The sequence below is a fragment of the Centroberyx gerrardi genome, chromosome 20 (genome assembly GCF_048128805.1).
Source record: "Centroberyx gerrardi isolate f3 chromosome 20, fCenGer3.hap1.cur.20231027, whole genome shotgun sequence".
NCBI lineage: Eukaryota > Metazoa > Chordata > Actinopteri > Beryciformes > Berycidae > Centroberyx > Centroberyx gerrardi.
Window position 1 is genome coordinate 2,346,531 of NC_136016.1, and position 24,860 is coordinate 2,371,390.

Below are 24,860 nucleotides of genomic sequence, written 5' to 3' on the forward strand. Positions count from 1 at the left end.
TGTGTGCATGGATCAGTAAACCAACATTTCTATATGCTGTGCTGGTCTGCAGATACACACTGCATTTTAATGGATGTGTCCCTGAAAACTCTGCACCAGCCAAAATACCTTTAAAGCCAACAAAGGCTCTTAGAAAATAACCACAATTTATGAACAAGCAAAAAAATAATACAGCGCAGTGGAAATTTGAATTTGTGCCAGAATAAACAACAATATAATGCCCTGACAAGAATAAAAGTCTGAGGGAAACACTGAATACTTGTAATTATTTTTAAATGTTCTGGTGTGAACACAGTCAAAATATCAGAAAATAAAAGCCAATATTGTCCGAACCCTACTCTGCAGTTCTGATACACAATAGATGCAGGATGGGAGCTTTCCAGGCTGGCTATCACTCTACAGTTGATATCTCTCTCTCTTTCTGCCGCAGGACGAGGTCATCGCCGTGTCTGAGAAGGTGATCGTTCGACTTGAGGACCTGATCAAATGGACGGTGTGGGACCCCCGGACCTGGAGCAGGGGGATGAAGGCCGTGCCCCTGAAGCCCAGCGTGGCGCACCGAGACGGGGGCAGGACCGAGCAGAGAGACCCCCCCTTCCTCCGCTACCGGGACTCAACTCTCAACAGTGGCCTCAACTTCAAAGATGTCTTACGGGAGAAGGCGGAGCTAGGTAAGAAATGATCTCTCATCTTTCTGTGTAGAGTTGGCTGGTAATTATCAGTATTCCGACAGTCATGGAAAACCTGGAAGCATCGCGGAATTTGAAACCTGTGCTTTCCAGGCCTGGAACACATATGGAAAATCATACATATCCAAAAGTTTTAAGAAGTTAAGGAAATTTGTGCTGCTTTTCTGCTTGTGTTTATGGTGAAGCTTGGCTGTGGGTAGATGTACTTCCTTTTGATGGAGTCATATTGCATTTGGGGGGGGTGGGGGGGGGGGGGGTTGTTCCAAGACAGAGTACGGGCCAGAAAGCACGTTTTGAAAGCCAGAAATGTAAGTAATCATTGATCAACAACCCTATCAACCCCCATATATATTATGGTCATTTTGTGATATGGGGCAGTAAAACCTGAATTATTGATCCTTTATCAACTTTATCAAAAGTTACAAATTGTAGTTGTTGCCAACAACAACAGCGACGCTTATAAAACTGGTCATGGAAATTGTGCTATTTGTCATGATAATCATGGAAATTATGTGTAATTTGGGTAGCAGAAATGTGTTGGAGATGAATACCACTAAATTTCAGTGTTGAAGTTATCACTATGCCCCAGGATAGTTTGGTCTGTATTAATGAATGTAAACATTGATACTAGGGATGGGCATGAGTACTCGAGTACTCGAGTACTCGATTTGGACATCAGTATTCGTTCAACGGTTCAACGTATAGAGTACTCGCATTTTTTTTTTTGCTTTATAAAAAAAACATATATGTATATAATAAATATAAACGTAAATTGACCCTGTTCTATATTAAAAGTTTACATTTTTTGGATGGGACTGCTAGCAAAAATGATAGATCTGCGCACGCATTGTTACAGGATCGAACGTTACAGGCAGAATGGCGACCAGGCATAAGAGTGATGTTTGGAAGTATTTCGACAAAATAGACGAAATGAATGTGCAGTGCAAACTATGTAACGTTAAACTTGCGTATCATAGAACAACTAGTTTGATGATTAACCATTTGCGCATTAAGCACAAGGAGAAAACAGCGGAGACAGATAACAGGCAGTCTCGCACCACCTCATTTGCTAGCAGTGTTAGCACACGCCGTTGTGATGCCACCAGGGCAGAGAAGATTAGCCAGCTCATCACGAAAATGATGACCGGAGATATGCTCCCGTTAAGCTTTGTGGAAAGAGAAGGCTTCCACGAGCTGATGGCGTTTGTTGAGCTGGAGTACAAGCTACCATCGCAGCGAACAGCTACGAGAGTGGAGAAGATGTATGAGGAAAGCGCGGTGAAATTGAGGGCTGATCTGCAAAGTGCCGACAAGGTAGCCTGTTTGTTCAATAAATGAATTTCAAATTGCACTTGTTTTCCGTTGTTGGCCAATTTACATAAATGTGAAAGCATTAGATAGTAATAGATATTCTTACAGGCCTATAGCCTACGAAATTAACTGTTTAGCGTTAGCCAAACTTTGGTTCCGCTTGTGTGTTTCCAGTCGGACACGGACCCCTACCCGCATTTTCGCTTGGGTGTTAATTTCTGACCATATTCTTACGTTAGTTTTTTTTTTGCGAGTACTCAAGTACTCTATAATAATTTAATGCGAGTACTCGAATATTGAAATTACTTAAAATGCCCATCCCTAATTGATACATACATCTGTATAACATCACAGTCTTCGTTCTCTGGTTTCTTGCTTGGGGAAAAAGTTATTGACTATTTCTGTTTGGGCTCCCCTAGGCCATACTGTAATTGTAACCCATGTGAATTCTTAAATTGAATGGTATTCCCCTGTAATTTGTTTACTCTAGTATATCACATTGTGACTGACTTTTAGCCATCAAAAGGGCATGGTGATATGGAGTTCGGTCAGAACATTGTATTTTCTCCTGTTACTGTCATTTTATATCACAGACCTTTAATCTTTGTGCCAGCCTGTCACTAAAAACCATAATCTTAAAGAACACTTAGTACATAGTACATACTGTATACTCATCATATACTCCGTCAATGCTGACAAGGTTGGTCTGCCTCTTCCGTGCATCTGGGTCTTAATTACATTTACATTTAGCTGACGCCGTTAGCCACAGTGACTCACAGTGAGTGCAACAGTAGAATAAGCTTCAATTCCTAGATGACCCAACATTAATCAATAGTGAGGATCAAAGCCACAGCGCCTTGGCAATAACAAATATTTTTGTGTCCCCAGAATGATCAGGTATGATAGAGAAGTAAAGAAATGAGAGCCAGGGAGGAAAAGTAGACAAGTCTTTTCCTGTGTTTTTCTTTATTTCTGGGTGTCCTGCCCGGTGACATAAGACTCGCATTGTTGTAGCATGTCGAAAGCCAATGCTTGGGCTCCATGTTGACACTGTTCGTAGAATATAGTTTTGTGAGCACACAGAAATGATGTAATACACAGTATGTACACAAGGAGCAATGGGCCCTGTTTTACAGGTTTGAGAAACAAGAGAAGTAAAGATTACTCTAGAGATCGCTAATCAATCACACTGATTATGTGGCTGCTAGGGATGCAAATTTTCAGAAATTTCCTTAATCGATCGTCGGTCACGTTAATGACCAATTAATCGATTAATCATTATGTAAAAAACAGCTTTTGACATAGAAAATAGAAAATGTGTGATTTTACACCTGTCTTTAGGCCTACTCAACAAGTTACTCAACCAAGCATAATTCAAAAGAGTTGGGACCCCCGACAACGGACGTCAGTGTTTCCCACAGGCTGAAAATGTACTTTCTTTAGGGTCAATTACTTTAAATTGTCTTTCCATTGTGTTCAACAGAACCCAACTGGCGGAATATGCAATGAAGTCTCTGCACTGCACTCATGTTAACTTTCTGAGTGTTGAGCAGCGTTAGAATTGTCCGATTGAAAAGTATCAAGTTACGTTTTCAGAATGGGAGACGGACTGTCAGGTTGAGTACAGAGCTACTGCATCGCCAAATGACAGACAAGACATGATGCGCACATTAGACGCATTACAGAGCGATTTAGATCAATTTCTATACATTGATTAACTGTTTATGTTGTGCCGGCCGTGCCGATATTGTGGCGCTGCCACAGTTTATGTAGCCTATTGGAAACAATGGCACGACAATCTACTGGTTTATTTAAGAATAAGAGCGTATCTACTTGGTCAGGGATGAGTCCAGTGCACAGCCTGGTGACAGTCAGTCCATCCGCTGAAACACACGCTTCGCGGGAACAGCTGTCCCGGGTCGCGAGGCACAAATAGTGTCGCGCCAACTTCGCCAGCCGGGGGAATGCATTCTCTTTCATTGTGCTTGTAGAGGTGCTGTATTTCAACTTTATATTACCATGTTTACAATGAACACTGTTGTCTTTTCGGGTGTAATGCTTCCGCCCGCTTGCTTGGCTTTCTTCTTCCTCTGTATAGGCGGTGAAAGTTAAATTGCGCCCTTGTGGCGGTAAATCATTTCAGAAAAAAATGAGAAATAGCACATAACGTACATTATTGATTAATATATGCTTGATCGATCAAATTGTTAATGGTGATTAATCGATCGTCGATTAATCATTAACATCCCTAGTGGCTGCACACACAAATGTTAGCGTACTGCTTTTTCCCTCAGCCACTTGTCAGGGTGTTTTAAAGGTTTGACACTGGTGTTGATTAACTGGTGATTTAACCTCCGGTCATTTCACAACCAAACAGAACAGCCTCGTCTTCAATCTTCAACCAAAGCATGATTAAAAGCCTCTCTCCATGTCTACACTACACAGACACATTCGAGTACGTGACGCAACTTCACTACAACAGACTGAATTCAAAGTGCTATACACGCTCAGAAAATGGGCCAAGCGTTACTATTTGCTCATGCAAGGCCTGTAGCCCTGTTCTGAATGGATTACATTGTTGACTGTTAAACAAATGCAGAGAAAGGCAAAGGCAATAGTTTGGAAGCCACAGTGGAATACTACACATACTGTACGGGCAATGCAACCTGTCTCACTCCACTCCCTGAAATATAGAGGCAAAAGCTTAAGATGTGTCATAAGGAGGTGGCAGAAGTAATGTGCCGACGCTCTGACCTGCCATTATAGCTGCAAAAGACACTAGAAAGATGTTGACCGGATACTGTACAGCTCCTTCACAAACACGTTTTGAAAATCAGCATGAAAAACACCGCAGTATAATTTTTCTCTGAGGCTTTGTGCTTAGCGCCTTGATCTGGAAATTGCATGTGGGGTTGCAGTTTTTTTTCTTTAATTGGTTCCTACTAGCTCTGTGTGTGTGTGTATGTGTGTGTGTGTGTGTGAGAGAGAGAGGGAGAGAGAGAGAGACAGAACAGAAATAGAGAACAGAACAACTCAATATTTGGCTCCAGGGTTGTTATTTTTCTGGTCTGTATCGCATTAAAATCCTTTCCCAAATTAGAAAGTACTTAAACAAGGACAACAGTTTACAAAATGTATACATGTATTAGCACTGCAAGCATTTGTGTCTGTTTTACAATGAGGCAACATGGCTCTCGGTCTGAAATGATTCATTAACACATTACTCTTGTGTTTCTTAAACTACTACTCAGGACCCAAAACAGGCCATGAGCTTGTATCGTTAGGGCTCCTTTATTACAATTCACATTCAAGAGTTCATTTTCCAAAGGCTAAAACCCTTAGATGAAGTCATTATTCAATACCTCAAAAATGTATAGGATTACAACTGTAAATGGGCTTAAGTTACCTTATGTCCTTAAAAAAGTACCATAATTAGTTTCAATGGTGCGCTTTCAATCATTTTTTAAGAGTAGATGTCTCGTTTTTTTTCAAGAATCAAACTGCAAATTCCATTAGCTCAGTTATGGTCTGTGGCTGAAAAAAAAAAAAAACGTTTGGAGAGCCCTGCGATGTATTATCACGTGCAACGACTTTGTCTCTTGTCATGCTCTCAATTGAAAGTAATTGTTAAGTCCTTGACTCACTTTAATCTGCTTTATGCCTGGGAAGCCGCTTTGAAGACTTACGATTCAGATCAAAAGACTCAAGGCCAGTTAATGTCAGAGCACACACTCTACCACATTCAGCGCACAAACACACACGCACACATGCAAGCGCACACACACACACACACACACACGCACACACTTCATTATTCAACACATACCTGACCTTCTCTCCTTTGTGTTTATCTCACAGTTCTCTATTTGGAGCAGAAATACTAGTCTATTATTACTTCTGAGGGTAAACCTCAAGTACAGTAACCTTTAGAATGCTGATGGGTGCATTAACATACACACGCGCTGACACACACTTTGTAGTAGTTGTAGCAGCAGCAGTAGTGGTACTAGTAGTAGTACTTTACTGAACCCACAGTAGAAGGAAGTGGGACTGTATTGGTGCTGTGTGGTGGCAGTTTAAAACTCACATTGTACATCTGTAACATACCACAACTGTCACAGGGTGTGTGTGTGTGTGTCTTCGTGTGTGTATGGGTTTGTGTTTCTGTATGGATTTATGTATGTGTGTGCACAATGCTATAGCCAAGGTTTCCTACTTGTTATATGTCATCTTCATCTTTATTCCTGTGCAGCTGATACCAGCAGTTAATCAGATAAATCATTTTCTCTTAATTTCCTTGACTCCATCTCATGATAATTCCACTGTAAATGCAAGTGAAGTGATTAGTGGATTGTTTTAGTTCAGTGTTTCTCATGCAGTATGGTCACTTTTGATATATTGAAAGATTGATTATAATGCACATGCATTTATATTTACATTTTAGGTGTTCTCTTTTCAAGAGCAACATGGAATAACTGCAAGCACCATAGTTCCAAGCAGGACCATGTTACACTCACTTCGTCTGAAAGATACAAACCATCATCAGACTAGTAACATTTCCATCCCTGACATATGTTGTTTAATCTGTCTGTATTTTGTGTGGCATTTCATACATTTATACTCTTGTAAAAGACATTTACTGCCATTCATTTGTGAGCCTTTGCTGAACAACCAAACCAATGATTGAGCGATACAGCAATTGTAATGAGCTCTGACTATAATTATACCATTCCTGCTACAACATAAGTGCTCATACACTGCAAGAAAACCTCCATCGTAATGGAGTAATTTAATCTTGCCTTGAGTCTGGAACTATTTTTTTTTCTTGAAACAATCAAGTGAAATATGTGCAGTGAGATCATTTCTAATTTATTGAACTTATTTCAAGGAATTTCAAGAAAAAAGTGGCAATATCTTGAAACGGGTGGAGTGATCTTATTCAGAGATACTGACACTTTTCTGTGGAAAATCCCATTTGAAATCATCTCACCCCATTGACTGATATGTTCAAGAAAAATTGGATTTTACAACTCAACGTGAGATTGAATGAGTTGTTAAAATGGAATTTTATTTGCAGTGTGCAGTATATTCCCATACTATTGGCACTGCGGGTGCTATAATTATGCTGCCGCAGACTCCCATGGTGCTTTGGGAGGAGGTGGGGGGATTTGCGTAAGGCTTTGTTTTCCCCTCCTCCCCGCGTTGCCCGCACCAAAATGTTCAATTGCCCTTGAATTGTTGAATGGAGCCCAATGTATGTATTAGATTCCAGCGCACAGATGAGATGGGACAATCGATAATGGAGGCTTTGTGGCGGCAAGCTGTTACATCAGACCGCCGCTGTGAAACACAATCAATAGGCTCAGTGGGACTCTGAGGGGATAAAATTCATGGTGATTTGCTTATATAGATCAGAGCAGATCAGAGCTTGTAAGCTTGTTAATATTTCTTGTTTGTGTGTGTAAGTGTGTGTGTATGTGTGTGATGAAGTGGACCATCATTATTGCACTGCAATCGTCTGCAGACTCTTGCTGCAGTTTAGAGGGTGTGTGTGTGTGTGTGTATGTGTTACATGGTCGTAGGTTGTTCTTGTGATGTTAATAAGTGTCTTTTTAATGACCGTCTTGGTTTGGCCTCTGCTGTGACGGTTGTACAGGTTGTTAGTCAAAGTGCCTGGATTTGCCTGGTAAGCAAAAACTTGTCCTGGCAAAAGGCCAGGTACTCCCTCTCTCTCTCTTTCTCTCTGACTCTCTCTCTCTCTCTCTCTCTGTCTCTCTCTCTCTTTCTTTCTCTTTCTCTTCCTCTTCCTTTATATCTCATAGAAAGAGAAAGATCACTCAGTCGGATCAAAGGCGTTTTAGCTACAGAAAGGAAACGTGAAAAAGGGGGCATGCTGATTGAGACCAAAGCTTAAAGTTTGGTAGACTGACCTGTTAGTTAACTTAGCTGTTATGTGAAGAGCATACAGTGTGTTGAGTGATAGCATGCTCCATGCTAACACTTTAGCATACACTATGTTGAGTGATAGTAGGCTCCATGCTAACACTTTAGCATACACTATGTTGAGTGATAGGCTCCATGCTAACACTTTAGCATACACTATGTTGAGTGACAGTAGACCAGCCCCCAGGCGTCAGGTCTCAGCCTTGCTGCCAATTTGACATGGTGGCCAACGGTGGTACTGCAGCCTAAAATTCCACACAAGACCTTAAAACACTCTTTCAATTATGTACTTTTTAATCATGAAGGCTGATTTTTTTTTAAATCACTCAGAGCCGTATGAAAGGCTGTTTTTGTGTGTGACGTCACCCCAGGGTACGAGCCAAGCACGCGCCTCTGAGCTCTGCATCGGGAACGAGCCTCCTGCTTCCTCTGCTGCTCCGTCTGTCAGCTGTGTTCGTACAGTCTACCTTCGCTTTTATCAAGATATTAAGTATTTTACATGAGTAGCCCACTGGTATTTAATATGTACAGATAAGAACAGATCACCGAAAACGGAGGTTTGGGATTAGGTGTGTTTTCTGTGCTTGTTCATGACATGGAGATGTAGACAGCAAGCTAACTATTAGCCTTGTTTTTAGCCTACTTGACATGTATTCCACAGGTCTGTCTTGCGAACCCAACTAGTCATGCTATTCGTCACTTTTGTATTTCGTTGTGAATTAACTTTATGTTCTTTTAATTTTTTTAAATAAACAATTTTAAATAACTTGCCCTGTACGCGATTTCTAATTCAGTTTCATGACAGTATTGTATGGTGCTGTGTGGTTAACTTGCTTGCATGGTAGTGACTGTGAGTCTAGCTGCCAGTCAGAGTTACACTGTTTCTAAACAGAAGCGTTTGTGGCTGCTGTGTAGGGAAGTGAACCAGGTCGACATTTAGTTTTGACAGATAAACTAACCGTATGATGACATCTTGTCAAACTACCATGGCAAAGTGCTGTAAATGCTTGTGCAAGGATACAGGGCCAACTCATGATTTTCATTACCTAGTTCTGCTAAGTAACTCAAATAAAATAGCAAGGAACTGAAGCTGCATTTAAATGTCAGAATGTAATGTATTTTCGATTGGATTAATTACGTACGCCTGTTTGAGTTGACGATAACAGCTCCATCTTTTACATAACTTTCTAAATCCTCTTACAAAAGTTGAATAGGTTATTTTCAAATAAAAAACTAAATTAGATCTACATGTTGACGCTGAATGAACATTAAGTATTGAGGGGCAGACGAATATGAACTTTAGGAGATTCTTTCTCTCTCTACTCTGTTCTCACAGCCGCCCCTCCCCCACCAAACTGTCCGTTCCCACGCTCCCACCTGCAGCTCGCTCGCTCCCGACCTGCTCACTTGATGACGAGAACGCGGCAGGGCTCGCTTGTGGGCGCGTTACTTCTGGCGGGGGTACGTAAGCAGACACTACTGCGCATGCACCGTGGGCCGCACATCACGGAAGTAAACCAGGAAGAAAAAAACTTTTTTGGCGTATGCGCTGGGTGAGCAGCTTACGTTCAAATGAATGGGCGGCCATTTTTCCGTTCATCCTCCAGTTAATATAGAACCTCCTTGCAGTAGACTCCATGCTAACACTTTACATACACTGTTTTGAACTAACCTAGATGATTTTGGTATTCATGTTCTCAATCTACTCCTTTAACTGAAGCAGTATTGTGAATTTACAGCTTGCGTCATTAAGATTCTATTCAACTGTATTCAATTCTATATTGTTCTATCCTATTGCTTGGATTTTGACTGAATTTTACTGAAGGTGTTTTTATAATTTAGAGACGCTTCAAATTTTGACCGCTCAGCCCACATCTTACTAAACTCAAATGACATGCTTTCTTGAAATGATAAGCCCCCCAAAATGAATTCAGATTAAACAGCATGATTCACTCCTCCGCCATGCTTACACACACGCACACACACACACACACACACACCAATCCCCCACTTTCAATTCATTCTCCTTAACTGTCTCTAAATGATCATCATGTTCTTTTTTGAAACAATAGAGAGAACAAGATGTGTCTAAGTTTGATATGGAAATTGCCTCATTTCTGAATTAAAAAAGATCAGTGTAATTTGTTTGTTCTGTTAATGCTGAGGAAAGTAGTTTTTCTCCATAATTGAAGGGGAAGGAATAAAGGAAAGAGCAGAGTAGAGGATGTAGGGCAGAGGGAAACATTAGAGTTTTTTTTTAAAGAATAAAAGGAAAGCTTTTTTTTTCCCAGTAAAGGAAACCATCAAGACCCAACATAATAAGCGCCAAGAGCGAAAATGTATGGTGTGTGTGTGTGTGTACATACCTAATAATAATTATAGCCTTATCTTACTTATCAAAATCAAGTTACAAAGTGCTTTACAAGATAAGTAAAAATGTGAGCGATAGATAAAAAAATTATAATGGATGAAGAAGAAAAAACTATAAAATACAAAGTGCCAAATGTACAGAATACTCAAGAAAAATAAAGACTACAGATCCAGTAAAAGCAAGGCTAATATAATATATGTAATAGAGTGTGTGTGTGTGTGGTGTTAAGGTTCGCTTGCCTCATGCACATGCATGTCACTTTGTGTGCATACATCAGGTAATGCTGGTTAGCGCTGCTTGTAGTAAAAGTGCTGTCAGTCAGGATTATAGGAGTCATTTGGCTCTGACAGGCCTTTTGTTTCAGCTTGTAAAGCCATTCTCCAGCCACAGAGAAGCCTGACAAAGGAGCCCTTCTTAATCTGCTTGTACTATGCTCTTCTGCCTCCAAGGGTCGAGTCCTGCAAACATAATTAGGTTTTAAGAGCTCCCTATATATATATATATATATATATATATGTATGTATATATATATATGCACCTCATATATACACCTGGGAAAGAGATTGGAGGAGGGGGAGGACAGAGAAAGACAGAGAGCAAGAAAGAATGAAAGAGAAACAGAAATTAAGATGGTAATAATCTTTTTTATTCTGTCGCCATCTTTGGTGCTAAGCGCTCATTGCTGTGGTGTTTGTCCATCAAAACAGTGTGTCCAGTATGTGACGTCTTTTTTCTTGGATTTTCTGTTGATGCAGTTTGAGTTTCTGCAGGTGGCGCTCTTTTCTTTGTCTGTTCAGCCATGGTGGCTATCACTGCTCATGCTAACTACCCAGTTTGTCTACTGTTTATTCCAAACAAACTGGAAATGTAAAACGCATCACTTCAACTAGACACCGTGTGTTTAGAAGAGCAAATTGCAAGCTGTGCAAGCTTTCATGAACTGGATATAGGTTGAATCATTGTGTTATAGCAATCAGATATAGAGGAGCAAAACAGACATTTATTTCCATGAAAATATCACAGATTCTAAGGGCATTTTCAACCCTATAGTTCACTTGCTTTGGTCAGGGGACCACCAATTGTCACTTTGTTGCATTTATATTACTTATATTGGTTCGGTTATGTTTCACACAAAACAAAAATTCAAGCAAACCATAATTTATTAACAAAAGGCACATGGGATGGCAATGAATTCCTACATTGGTCAGAAATTTGGTGCGGGAAAAGACTTTCTCCCAGGGTAAAACTTGTCCTTTTAATAATTCACAGCATGTTTAACCTATAATGCACAGTCCTTCCAGTAGTTGGGTGGGATCATGGTCAGATCACGTTCTCCCTGCAAACAAAGCTCCAGGGTTGGTTTGGAAACTTCTTTACAAGGTTTTTGTCATTGTAGTGTTCTGATATGGCCACAAAAACACGCTTCAAGAGTCAAAATAACTGCTAAATCAGCTAGGTGTGAAAACAGAGCAGGTCAAAGGAGAGAGCGAGAGGGAGAGAGAGAGAGAGAGGCAAGTCAAGCTGTGTCTCAGGGGAACATGGGAAGAGAAGCTATGTAGATTCCCATGTGTTATCTGAGGGTCACTGGGCAAAGAGGTCAGCTGTTCAACTCCCCTACTACACACATACAGTGGCTATAGAAAATATAGCCACTTTCTATAGAAATATGAAAGAAATAGAATAGAATAGAAATAGAAAATTGTATCATTTTTTGTTTTGCCAAAGTTGTATTTAGAAAAAACTGTCACCTCTGGAACGGGCCAGTCAGAAAAAAAAGTCTGTCAGTTTGTGATGTAGAAAGCTGACTTTACTGGAGTCGACTAATCATCTTACATTTGGGGCAGAAGTAGGGGGCGGGGCCTCTAGTACTGCCGACCAATCAGAGCAGAGACTCTGCTAGAAAAACAGCCTGTAGCTGTCTTTAGGTAGGAGAGGAACACTAGTGAATAAATTACTTAAAACATTTATTAATTATTTTCACATGACAAGACACATGTCTGTTCTTTAGACTCAAGGTAATGATATAAAATTGTTGAAGAAGCGAAAAATACCCCCCCCCCCCCACCCCCCCAAACCTGCCTTAAGAATTCAACAGTTATATTTGTTATTTTTCATTTGTCTTAGTTGTTTTTCAAAGTAATCGTTTTGAAACCAACGCTGTCTTCTTCACTGAGAGTAACTCAGTGAGTAAGGGCAACAATTTTAAGTTGTAATTGTGCAAAATCTAGCTCTAATTTTAATTTCATTCTATGGACTATAGCTGGCGGAAGTGTCTTGCTTTGGTTGTGAGTTGTGATTGTGAGTTGTGATTGACAGAAGCTGGGGCCTATTGTAATCGCAGAGAACGTTAGCTATTGGTTGAAAGATTTGAAAGATTTATTTTTGACAGTAAAAAAAACCCAGAAATCAGACATGTAGTGACCTAGAGGCATTATCTTGCCTCTTCTTGTTTACAAGCAGAGACCAGATTCCCGGCATTAATATGAATTGGTGAACAGAACTTGTAAACAAATTGTTAAAGTTTATCGGCTGATATTAGCTTTTTGATTCAAGTTTGCAAAATGCGATTGGCGGCTTCTTGTTCACAGTGATGGATTACGTTTACCAACTGAATTCAAAGTCTGAATTGAATGGGAATGAACTGATTTAAAAATATCTTTAATAGTTATTTATAAGCCATTTCTGCTTTGTAGAAGGACAGGAATCACATGCACATACATAATTTGTGTCTGAACAACTAACTTTCTGATCTTTCATTATAACCATGTTGTTTTATATAAACACAAGTGATTTATTTTACCAGACTGTAGTTAAGAGCCGGTATTTTTTCCAATTAAGCAAATACATTTTTCTAAGAAAATTAGGGGTAAAAAGTGCATTTTTTCCTCAGAGGCTGTCTTGAAGGAGCTTAGAAAAATTGTCAAAGAGAGTGTTCAAATATCTTGCTAGGGTAGGGTAAGCTTTGCTAAGCCCAGGACTAGACATTTATTTTAATGGAGTAAGTCCGGTCACCAACACATAGTGTGCATAGCAATCGCCCTCTCTCAAAAACTCTCAAAGGTACAGAATCTTGACTCACTTTGATAATTTCCTAAACACAAAATGTTTCAAATAAAAGAAAATAAAAATCTCTTCCCTTTGTTGAAATAATTGCTGTGAATATTATGCCCATCATGTTGTTGGACACTTGGAAACCTGACTGTCCAATGATTTTCTTATAAGACAGTTGATCTGTCTTGAACAGTGACCTCTGTCATGCAAATTATTCAAGACAGACAGAGCGAGCGCTTTCTCCAGCCCGAATAATGAATTTATGACAGTAATGAACAATGAACCATTGAGACACTTGTTTCGATCACATATCTCATTATGGCTGTCATCTAAACAGCCCCAATGACAGGAATCAATGCTGCACATTTGTTTTTGTGCAGGATGAACTTGACCACAGATCTGATGTTACACAATTATCTGTGAAAGCTGATTCTCACCGAGATCTAAAACTCACACATTCAGCCATTTTAACAGGCATGGCAATCTGTTCTCACCTTCCATGTGATGTTTTATTGGTGTTATTGAAAGCGATCCCTTTGCAGCATGCCAGTTTGAAGTGTGTGGGAGGCAATTATAGGAGACAAGAGATTTCATTGGCAGCTTGTTCAGTTTTACAGAATATGTATCTATGGGCCATTTTACATGGTGGTACAATGGGGCATGGATTGGTATTGCTCAGACACAATGACACAGCTTGGACCCAGCTGAATCAATGGTGTAATCATAGCGTTGTATTGTAAATGCAGTTAGAAACATATTCTTGTTGAAGCATTTGTGAGAGTACTGTGAAGCCTAGGAAAGGAGATTTGAATCTCTGAAAAGTAAAAATAAAAACACTGTACATCTGCCACCTGTTCATAGCCTCCAAACAACAAATCTCAGATGATACAATCTTTTATGTACAAGGAATGTACATGGATGTTTTTGAAGAGTTTGATTTGTGGGTGGAAAAGAAGCTTTTTGAACCTTTCTTAAAATTGCTAGATGTAGCATTTTGACAGCCACAAACCATTACCACATTCATACATTTAATTATAACAATATATTAACAAATGAGACCATCATGGAGAAGACTCGATAGCCTCTACTGGCCTCTACACTGCATTTTACATTGTGTGCCATTGGGTCAGATTTGGCGGGAAATCTGCTGCATTGCTTTACCAATACCGTAAATCCTCTAATATTGGCCCGGGCCTTTATTTACCTCAACTGCAGAGGGTACCAGGCCTTTATTGGAAGCAGGCTTATATTAGAGACAGGCCTTTATTTCTAATTCCCTCTGTTTGATAAGTATATTGCTCATATTTTAGTACGAAGCCTCCTTGTTTTCTGATCTGCTTCTGTTGGGGTACGTTAGGTAGACGTTTTTTTGTTACTGCAATGCATTATGATAATTACGGTAATCGACGACGGCATGCTCCAGAGACTTCCGCCAGCCGAGCCATCTTGTGGCACTTGTACGTTACTACAAACTACAGTTACAAACAGGCACCAGGAGTTTACCGGTATCCACCGTTGTTTGCATGTAAGCTGAAGCTAACTGAAGCTAACTGAACCTAAGAATAGAATCTATACAGTTATATCATATCAGCGTTTATTTCGATGCATATGCACGAGCTCAGTCCACCTGACAGCCCTCTGTTCTGTCGGCGGAGAGAGAGACAAGCATGGAGGTTTCGGCGCGCCCCCAGAGTTTCCCGGGGGCATGGTTCCGGCCAGTGCCGATAGCTGGGCGCCGATGTGTTCCCGGTGATCCGGCCGAGATTTCGGCGGGGGTCCGGGGCTTGGATCGGGAGGATCAATGCGGGCCGTGGGCGCGGTGGAGAGGACAGCGGCGGAGAGAGGAGACGGACACGGTCCAGCCATATACTAGGTTTTGACCTAGTCTTGTTTCCTTTGTTTTTTTCCCCGGCCTGTATTTGAGGCCGGCCTTTATTTGTTCATGTCGACCACGCCCCCGGCCATTATCGGAGACCCGGCTTTTAAGTGACTACAGGCCACTATTAGAGGATTTACGGTAGTTCAATCAGTGTCTCCAACATAGAGAGGTTTCAGTTTTAAAAAGTTACTATCTTGCCAACCAAGGGTTACTATGCTCTAAAACGGTGCAAAATTTGTTTTAATTTTGTGCTAGAAATTATATTTTGTGTTTTTTTGGCTTTTGCTCTTATCTGTTTAGCTTTTCAGATGATTATTAAAAGTTAATAAGGGTGAATATTTGGATCACTAAAGTGAATATTTCTAATTTCTTTTCCATAAAAGGCTACTTGTCACTGCTGTCACATGTTATTACTTGAATGGTTTACAAAGTGCATCATGGTTTGAGTTGGTCTCATCACCCTCGGGCCAATGAAACCCATTCTAAACCCATTGTGTAATTTCCCATATGTCTTAAAGGTCCCATATCGTGGGATATAACAGGATTTCCCTTGCCTCTTTGATTATGTGCTATGTAAACATGGTGAAAGTATCAAAACGCACGGTAGCCAACTAAATCCACATAATCCATATTAGAAAAGCGAGCCTCTAAACAAGCCATTTGGACTTCTGTAACTTTGTGGCGTGACAATCGCTCATTATCATTTTTATAAGAAATAATAGTTTAACAAAGTGTTATTTTCAAAGCGGTTGAGCGGTTGTCATTGTTTATTACTGGAGAGTTTTCCCTTCCTCTCTCTGTCTGTAGCTGCCGTGTCTGTGGTGTCTCACGTTTCACTATTGAAACGGTTAGCCAATCAGACCAGAGGGGTCGTTAATATTAATGAGCCAGACACAGCAACAGAAACAGCCTGTTCTTGGTAAGGCTCAGAGAGATGCTGGAAAATGAACGTGTACAAATGGATCAAGAGTGTTTTTGGTACATAACACCACACAAACAGCTTTTAATGGACCTCAAGACATAAAATAAAACGTGTAGAATATGGGACCTTTAATTCCTCAAAAGTTGGAAATTTCATATGACAGCAGTGTTGCAGTAAACATACATGTGTCATGATGGCACCTACTAATATAATGACTACTGGTAACGATTTACATCTGCGTTACATTTAGGGATGCACCGATGCCACTCCGATATTGGCCTTTTATTAAAAATCGACATCAACTAGTCAGTGTCATCTAGCTCTGATATGATACAGTTTGATTGATTACATATTTATTGTAGGATTGATCATTGCTAGTGCTAATACTGGTTGTCTATGGGAAGCTCTTAACCTGAACTGATTCTTATGAGACATTTTGATCAGACTGCACACAAGTATGAATGAATATTTTATTATTAGTCTTACTTGTATTATCATTCTGGGTTTCAATGGAGAGTTTTAGTGTCCCATGATGGTCTAAATGCTGTATGAGTATTTTCCACCCTGACGAGAATAAAATCCTGGGCAGAACACTGAATACTTGGAATTTTTTTTTTTTTTTTTTTAAACACTTTATAGATTTTCAGTTTACAAAAAGAAAACAAACATTGACAGCATAGAACATCAACCCCCCCACCCACCCCAAGGCCGCAGACAATTCCTGACATGTACATTGTTAAGCAGTGTTTAGAATAGGAACATAGTACAACATTGTGCATCAATAAATCCAACTGGCTATCTCATGTGTATGTAAATGTGTAAGAGAAGATGACATCAAGTGAAGGGTATGCTTTCGACAAATTCCATAAAGGGGACCCAGGTTTTAATATATCTATCCCGGGAGTTCTTTCGATTATATCTCAACTTCTCTAATGGAATCATAGAGAGTACTTCCTTAACCCATTGATTAAACGAGGGAGGTGTCACTGATTTCCATTGCAGAAGAATTAGCCTCTGGGCCAGCAGCGTTACAAATGCTGTAGCGTTTGCCTGGAGAGCAGTAAGTTGTTCTTCTGACGGAGACACCCCAAAGACAGCAATAATGGGGCTAGGATCTACTGTCCCACCACAAATGTAGGAGATTGTATCGAAAATCCTCGCCCAGAAGTTACTTAGTGAAGTGCACGACCAGAACATGTGACCTAACGTAGCTGGACTGTGGCGACATCTCGGGCACTCAGGGTTGGTGCCAGGGTATATTTTGGCCAATTTCTCATTCGAATAGTGCAACCGATGTACAACTTTGAATTGAATGAGACTATGTCTTACGCAGAAAGAGGTGGTATGTATACGTTGTAAACTATGTTGCCACGTCTCATCAGAGAGTATAACATCCAAGTCCTCCTCCCATGCCAGTTTAACAATATCCCGTGAGGGGGGGCTGATGTCTTGTATTGTTTTATAGATTTTAGACACCCTCCCTTTCCCATAAGGGTCAAATTCCAGTATAGCGTCTATTGCATTTTTAGGTGATAAGGAAGGAAATGGGAAGTGTTTCTTAGCAAAACTACGCACCTGCAAGTATCTGAAAAAATGGTTCTTCGGAATATTGTAATCTTTCTGCAGTGTTTCAAATGGAACAAATGTTCCTTTAACAAAGAGGTCACCAAAGAATACCAACCCATTCCTATGCCATGTTTTGAAAGCAGTGTCAATTTGGGACGGAGGAAACAGGTGGTTGTCTACTAACGGGAGGAAAATGTTTGCCTGGTTGAAGCGAAAATGTTTCCTGAATTGAAACCATATTTTAAGGGAGTTTTTAACAACTGGGCTCAGGCTTTGGAGACTTAAACTGACAGGTAAAGAACAACTTAGGATAGAAATAGGTGAAGGTAACGAATTGGATATAAGTTCCATAGAGGCCCATGTTGGTCCCTGTTTGGTTTTATACATTGAAATCCAGTAATTCAGCTTAGAAATGTTGGCTGCCCAGTAGTAAAATAAGAAATTAGGCAAACCCAGCCCCCCTGTGCATTTGTGCATCTCTAAGCAGGCTCTTTTGATTCGCGGGGTGGAGTTGCCCCAGATGAAGGTAGTAATATGGCTATGCAATTGTTTAAACCAGGACTTGGTTAGTAAAATGGGGATCATTTGGAATAAATATAAGAAACGTGGCAGTATTGTCATCTTGACTGTGTTTACCCGGCCTGCCAATGTGATAGGGAGCGCTGACCATCTTTGGAAGTCCTGTTTAGTGCAGTCTAATAGCAGTTTGAAGTTGTGGTCATAAAGGTCCTTGTACAATCGTGTGACATTTATACCCAGATAAGTGAAGGATTGATGTTCTAGTTTGAAGGGAAAGCTGCTGTAATCGATGGATGTTGCCAGTTGGTTTATGGGAAAAAGCAAACTTTTGGATAAATTTAATTTGTAGCCAGATAGTCTCCCAAACTGTTGTAATGTGTATATGAGCTCAGGAATTGATTCTGTTGGGTTAGATATGTACAGTAAGAGGTCGTCTGCGTATAGCGATACCTTGTGTGTTATTTGGTGTCTAATGACACCTGCAATGCTCTGTTGCATTCTCAGGGCTACGGCAAGTGGTTCAATGGCTAGGTCGAATAAAAACGGTGAAAGGCAGCATCCCTGCCGAGTCCCTCTGTGCAGTATAAAATAATTGGATCTGATAGAGTTTGTGCGCACTGAAGCTGTCGGCGAGGTATACAATATTTTAATCCATGAAGTGAAAGATGGACCAAACCCGAATCTATCCAGTACCATGAATAAATAATTCCACTCGACCCGGTCGAAAGCTTTCTCTGCATCGAGAGAGAGTACGACCTCTGGCTGACAGGTTGAGTGGGAGGAGTAGAGTATATTGAACAACCGTCGCATATTATAGAATGACTGCCTCCCTGGTATAAACCTGTTTGGTCGGGATCGATGATGTTAGGTATCACCGTTTCAAGGCGATGTGACAACACCTTAGTGAGGATTTTGTAATTGTAACACAAGAGGCTGATAGGGCGGTAGGATCCACAGTCTAGGGGATCCTTGTCTTTCTTCAATAGTACTGATATAGTCGCCTGGGTCATAGTGGGAGGTAACTTCCCTTCAGAGATAATTTCATTAAACAGCAAGCACAGAAAGGGTGTTAATTTGGACGAGAATAATTTATAAAATTCCGTAGGGAATCCGTCTGGACCAGGCGTCTTCCCACTCTGCATGGAACTTATTGCCTGTATTATTTCTTCATTTGTTATGGGGGCATCAAGGATGGTTTGATCTTCCTTGTTAATTTTTGGTAATTCTAGGCCATCTAGAAATGTTTGGATTTCAGCAGTATTTGAGGAGGCTTGTGATGTGTAAAGTTTGGCATAGTATGACTTGAATTGGTCATTTATGATTTGGGGATGTGTGGAGGTTGAGTCTGGTGAAATGCGGATTTCAGGGATTGCGCTGCGTGCCGCTGCTTGTCTGAGTTGATGGCACAGTAATTTTCCTGCCTTTTCACCGTGTTCATAATATGATTGCTTTGTTTTAAGTACCAACCGTTCCGTTTGTTTTATGGAGAGGTTATCAAATTCTGTTTGCAACAATAGCCGTTCTTTAAAGGCCCTGACACACCAGGCCGACGGTCGGCCGTCGGGCAATGTCGGGCCGTCGGTAAGCGTCGGTGTCCCTAGTTTTTGCGGTGTGTCCCGCACCGTCGGCACTAGTCGGACCCTGTCGCCGTCTTTTCGGCCGATTGAGCATGTTGAATCGGCGTCGGAGCCGTCGGTGAGAGAGATCACTCTGATTGGTAGTTCGTGTTTTGCCTCTGGATGATTGGACTGATAAATTCCTTCAACATGTGGAACTGAACAGAAAAGAGCCGAGCGAAATTTTTAAAATCGGAGGTTTCATTTATCTCCAGCTCTCGACACAGGTTCGGGAAAGCCCCTTGAGCCTGTCGCTGGAGTAACGTTATTCATGATTTCACCCATTTAGTGCGGTTTCTCCTTATTTTTCGCCTCCGCCTCTTCCTTTCTTCTTCCACAACCAAAAGACCAAGGGCTGACAACGCCAGTGCCATTTGCAACTTCTTATCAGACATAAGGTATGGAGAGTTATTTCCCCTCACGCAGGCGCAGAACGTACGTGCTAGTTGGCTGTCGGGTGTAGTCTTTGCGGTGTGTTCAAGTGCAACTTTTTGGACCAGACGCAGGCGACGTGAGGCGACGCAACAGTCGGCCTTCGTCGCCGCTGGTTCTTTGAAGTCGGTTTGGTGTGTCAGGGCCTTAAGACGTCCAGGTGTAGAGTCATGGGCTAGCCTGTTGTCAATATCCAATATCTGCTGGGTTAGTTCCGTAAGGCGCTTAGTTCGTTCTTTTTTCCTGTGAGCTGCATATGAAATGGTCTGTCCCCTGAGGTAGGCTTTGAGTGACTCCCATATGATAGTATATGACATTCCAGGGGTGTTATTGACCTCCAAATAGAAGTCGATTTGGTCAGAGATTAGCTTTTTGAATGAATTATGTGTTAGTAATAGTGGGTCAAGTTGCCAAGAACGCTGAGGAATGGGACTGTTTGGAAATGACATATCTAGTTGGACGGGGCAGTGGTCGGAGATCACTATGCTATGATATTGGCAGTTTGTTACAAAGGAAATGGTCCTGTGGTCAATCAAGTAGAAGTCAATTCTTGAGTATGAAAGGTGAACTGGCGAGTAGAATGAAAACTGTCTGGTAGTGGGATTGGAGTGTCTCCAAGGATCGAACAACTTGTAGGATTGCATGAACGACAAAATCGTTGCACCCGATTTGGACACAGTTTTCTTTTGTCTGGGATTAGATCTATCTAGCGCTGGCTGTAGTGTACAGTTGAAGTCTCCCCCTAATATTAGCAGGTGTGAGTTAAGATCGGGAAGTTTTCCTATGAGGCGAGAGAAAAATTGAGGGTTGTCCCAGTTGGGGCCATAAAGATTGACAAGTACAACTAGATTGCCATATAGCTTTCCTGATACAATTACAAACCGGCCATTATTATCTGGTATTACACATATTGGCGTAAATGAAACACCTTTCCTTATTAGTATTGCTGCCCCCCTAGATCTATCTCCATAGTTGGAGTGGAATATCTGTTCAATCCAGCCTTTCTTTAGCTTGGTGTGCTCACTGTTTCGGAGATGGGTCTCCTGAAGATACATGATGTCCGGACACAGTGACTTTAGGTGTGTGAAAACCCTGCTGCGCTTAATAGGATGTTGGATCCCCTTAATGTTCCAACTAATGAATCTAATTGAGCCTAAGCCCGGAGTGTTAGCCATTGTCTTAATATATTGTTAAAAGATACAATTGTATAGCCAGTTGGATGGTTGCAGGTAAAATATAGGTCCCTATCATGATAGAAAATGTTGAAAAGAGTGTACAGACATGTAATTGTTTCTAGGCAAAAAATACAAACAAAAATATATTGGCCTTGGTTCCCTAAGCTGACCTGTCCTTAACTCCCAGGTCGCTCTAGCCTCTCCTATCTTAAGGCTTAATCCCAACATAAGTATATATTTGGGTTACCACTTAGCTGTCCACTAAGGCCCCCAGAACATGGGTCATGAAACAGTATTGGCACATAAGTAGTGATGAAATGTACACATATATACAAAATAAAAATGAAAATAAATTAAAATTTAAAAAAGGAAAAACACATGTATGCATACATAACCATACACAGCACGCACATATAAGCACAGCTCACATTACACACACACACGCGCGCACACACACACGCACACACACACACACACACACACACACACACACACACACACACACACACACACACACACACACACACATGAAAGAACACAATGGACTAATAAAAGGTAATAGTACTAATAGTGATAGAAAGAACCATGGAAGCAATTATAGCAACAGAACTGGCAATAGGAAGAACTCTGGAAACATTTCTAACGATAGAACTGTAAATGACATTACGGGATAGAGCTATGAGTTGCCTGAGAACAGTACTCACTCTGATAGTCTATGGAACGGCACTTTGAAGACACTCACAGGGTCAATCACAGGGCTCCATATTGGAGCTCAGTAGTTGCTTATTTATTGGAAGTAGCCCTATGTGTGGAAATGTTCTTTGTGATGTAACTCTGGGCCTCCTCCGGTGTAGAGAAGATCCGTTCCTGGTTGTTATGCGTGATTCGGAGGCGGGCCGGGTAGAGGATACCATATCGGACCCCCTCCAGCCCCCGAAGCTGTTGTCTCACCCCGTTGTATCCCGCTCGGGCTTTGGCCACTCGCGCAGTGTAGTCTGGATAGACAGAAATGGTCATCCCGTCCACTTTGATCTGTTGCTTCTCTCTGGCAAGGCGAAGGATGTTGGCACAATCTTGGAAGTAGTGCAGGCGAGCCACAATGACGCGTGGTAGGTCGCCCTGCCTGGGCGCTGGTAGTAGTGAGCGGTGAGATCTGTCCAACACTGGCGCCTCCGTTAGGCTGAACGCCTTCTGAAGCAGCGCTGACACAGCAGCGGTGGAGCTGTTTCAGTGTGGCAAGACTTGTTTTCTCCTTGTTTTGTACAACATATTTCATCAGCCACGATGCCACATTATTTCCATCAGGATGATTGACAGAGCTTGCACAGGTTTTGAGAAATGTAATTATATACAGACAGAGGCAGACAGAGCTACAGCATATTACCTGTTCAAGGTTTCCTGTTGACTAGCAATAGCGAATGAGCGCTCATAGAAATAGAGGCTTTAATTCTGTTACATTCAAACAATATGGAAAACAAAAAAGAAAATTGGGTCAGGTTTCTATATTTGATGGTTTCCATTTCAATGACTGCTGTTATTGTGAGAGCATGAGGTGTGAGAATATTTCTATAACATGCAGAGTCATCATTTAGAGAGATTAATTCCAAAATAAAATATATAAATAAGATATGTTCACTTCACATGATACTATTTGAGGTTGACAAATAGTGTTATGATACTACAGATACTAGTTGACAAACTCATAATCCTTCTGCTGACTGGATCCTCTATATTTTAGAGATAAAATTAGAGATTTAAGTGATGAACTTCAGTCAATTTTCTTTTTTCTTTGTATTATTTTGTATTCTATTGTATTCTACTTGGTCACTCAACACACTCAAATCAATGACAGACAAATAACACTTTAAGGATTTTTTGTCTTCCTCCTCAAGACTTCATTTAGGAGCCAAAACATTCCTCAGTAATTAAATGAGTGTTTTGTTTAGGTTGAGCTTCTCTTTCTTTCTTTCTTTCTTTCTTTCTTTCTTTCTTGCAGAGTTATTACAGCCTATAGGTTTTCCCATCTCATTTTTATAGTCATGCCTATCTGGTTTAACAGTCATGTTGTTCTGATTAGCCTGGTCTGTTTAGATATTAATGGGCGTTACTGTGACACTTCATGTTCAACTTTCCTTCCCTGCCGTTTGTGGCAGCAGGATAGAAACTGTAGCATTTGGCATGGCAGAGTGCAGTTGAAAGAGGAAAATATAAAAACATAAAATATATAAATAAGTGAAATATAAAAGGGGAGCACTGCAATTAGTAAACAATAAACCTCTCCAATAGTTCTATTGTGTTCTGTTCTACTCTATAGTATTCTTTTTATTTAATTTTTTTGCTCTGTTCTGTTGTTCTATTTCACTCTTTGATTTGATCTTTTGTTTTTTTTCTGTTCTATTAAGTTCTGCTCTGATTTGCTCTACAGGGAGTCCAAAAAGTTTGGAATCACAGGAGAATCCACCAACTAAATGAATGTTAATACTGCTTGTCAGAAGTGGGATTCACACTCACGTCTTCAGAGACTGATATGGGTTTTTGAAGGACAATGCTGATATTTTTTGTGTATTTTGTGGCCAATATCGGCCTGATATATCCGCAAACTCATATCAGTCTAGTGTGTGTGTAACAAGAAAAATAAATGGTGTTAGTGATCCCTGTGAATACAGACATTTAGCATAAACTGTACTCTGTTGTATTCTTTTCTGCTTGGTTTAAATCTGCTGTGTTCTGATTTGTTCTGTCTTGTCTCAGCCAATCCTATTTTGATTCTGCTGTATTCTGTTCTGTTGTATTCTGCTCTATTCTAGTCTGCCACTAAACCCAGCAATAAGGTCAGATGAAACTTTAATGACTCCTGTGGGGAAATCAGGTCATTGCAGCAGCAAATAGTAAATGGACACAGCAAAGAAAAACAGTATAAATAAGAATAGAGCAAACAAGGGTTAAAAACGTTACACAAGAGTGTATAGGTATAAGAGGGAAAGAAGTATGAATGAAAATAATGAAAGAAATATATGAAGAACAGCATATAAGAATGAAAAATATATATGATATGAAAATATACAAGCAAAGTAATAAATGAATATGATTCATGCAGTGTGAAGATAAGTGAAAAATACAGTATGTCTATATACTGTATATCATAGATAAGAACACTTGAATATGAATATGTTGAGAATGTGTTGAAAAGCGAATGTGAATTTTACAGCGTATATACAGAATGTGCAAAGTGTGCATCTGCAGTACATCTCCTAAGCGTGACCCTAGACAGGAAATGAATAGTTTTACTGTCTGCCCATTAGCTCAGGTTGAAACAACACACTCAGCTTTATTAATGGGACGCCTGCTCTGGAACACGGAAACAAAAAGCCCTCTCAAACCGCCAT

At 40.6% G+C, this 24,860-nt stretch overlaps 2 protein-coding genes across 2 annotated transcripts in view; one reads left to right on the forward strand and one right to left on the reverse strand.

The window, feature by feature from the left end:
* The window catches only part of LOC139918094 (NHL repeat-containing protein 3-like), a 296,510-nt gene that overhangs the window by 54,712 nt on the left and 216,938 nt on the right, over nucleotides 1–24,860 (reverse strand). The window lies entirely within an intron of this gene.
* The window catches only part of arid5b (AT-rich interaction domain 5B), a 136,410-nt gene that overhangs the window by 21,084 nt on the left and 90,466 nt on the right, over nucleotides 1–24,860 (forward strand). The window contains exon 3 of the mRNA XM_078290910.1: nucleotides 431–671. Coding sequence (XP_078147036.1) covers nucleotides 431–671 — 241 coding nt within the window. The remainder of the gene's footprint in view (nucleotides 1–430; nucleotides 672–24,860) is intronic.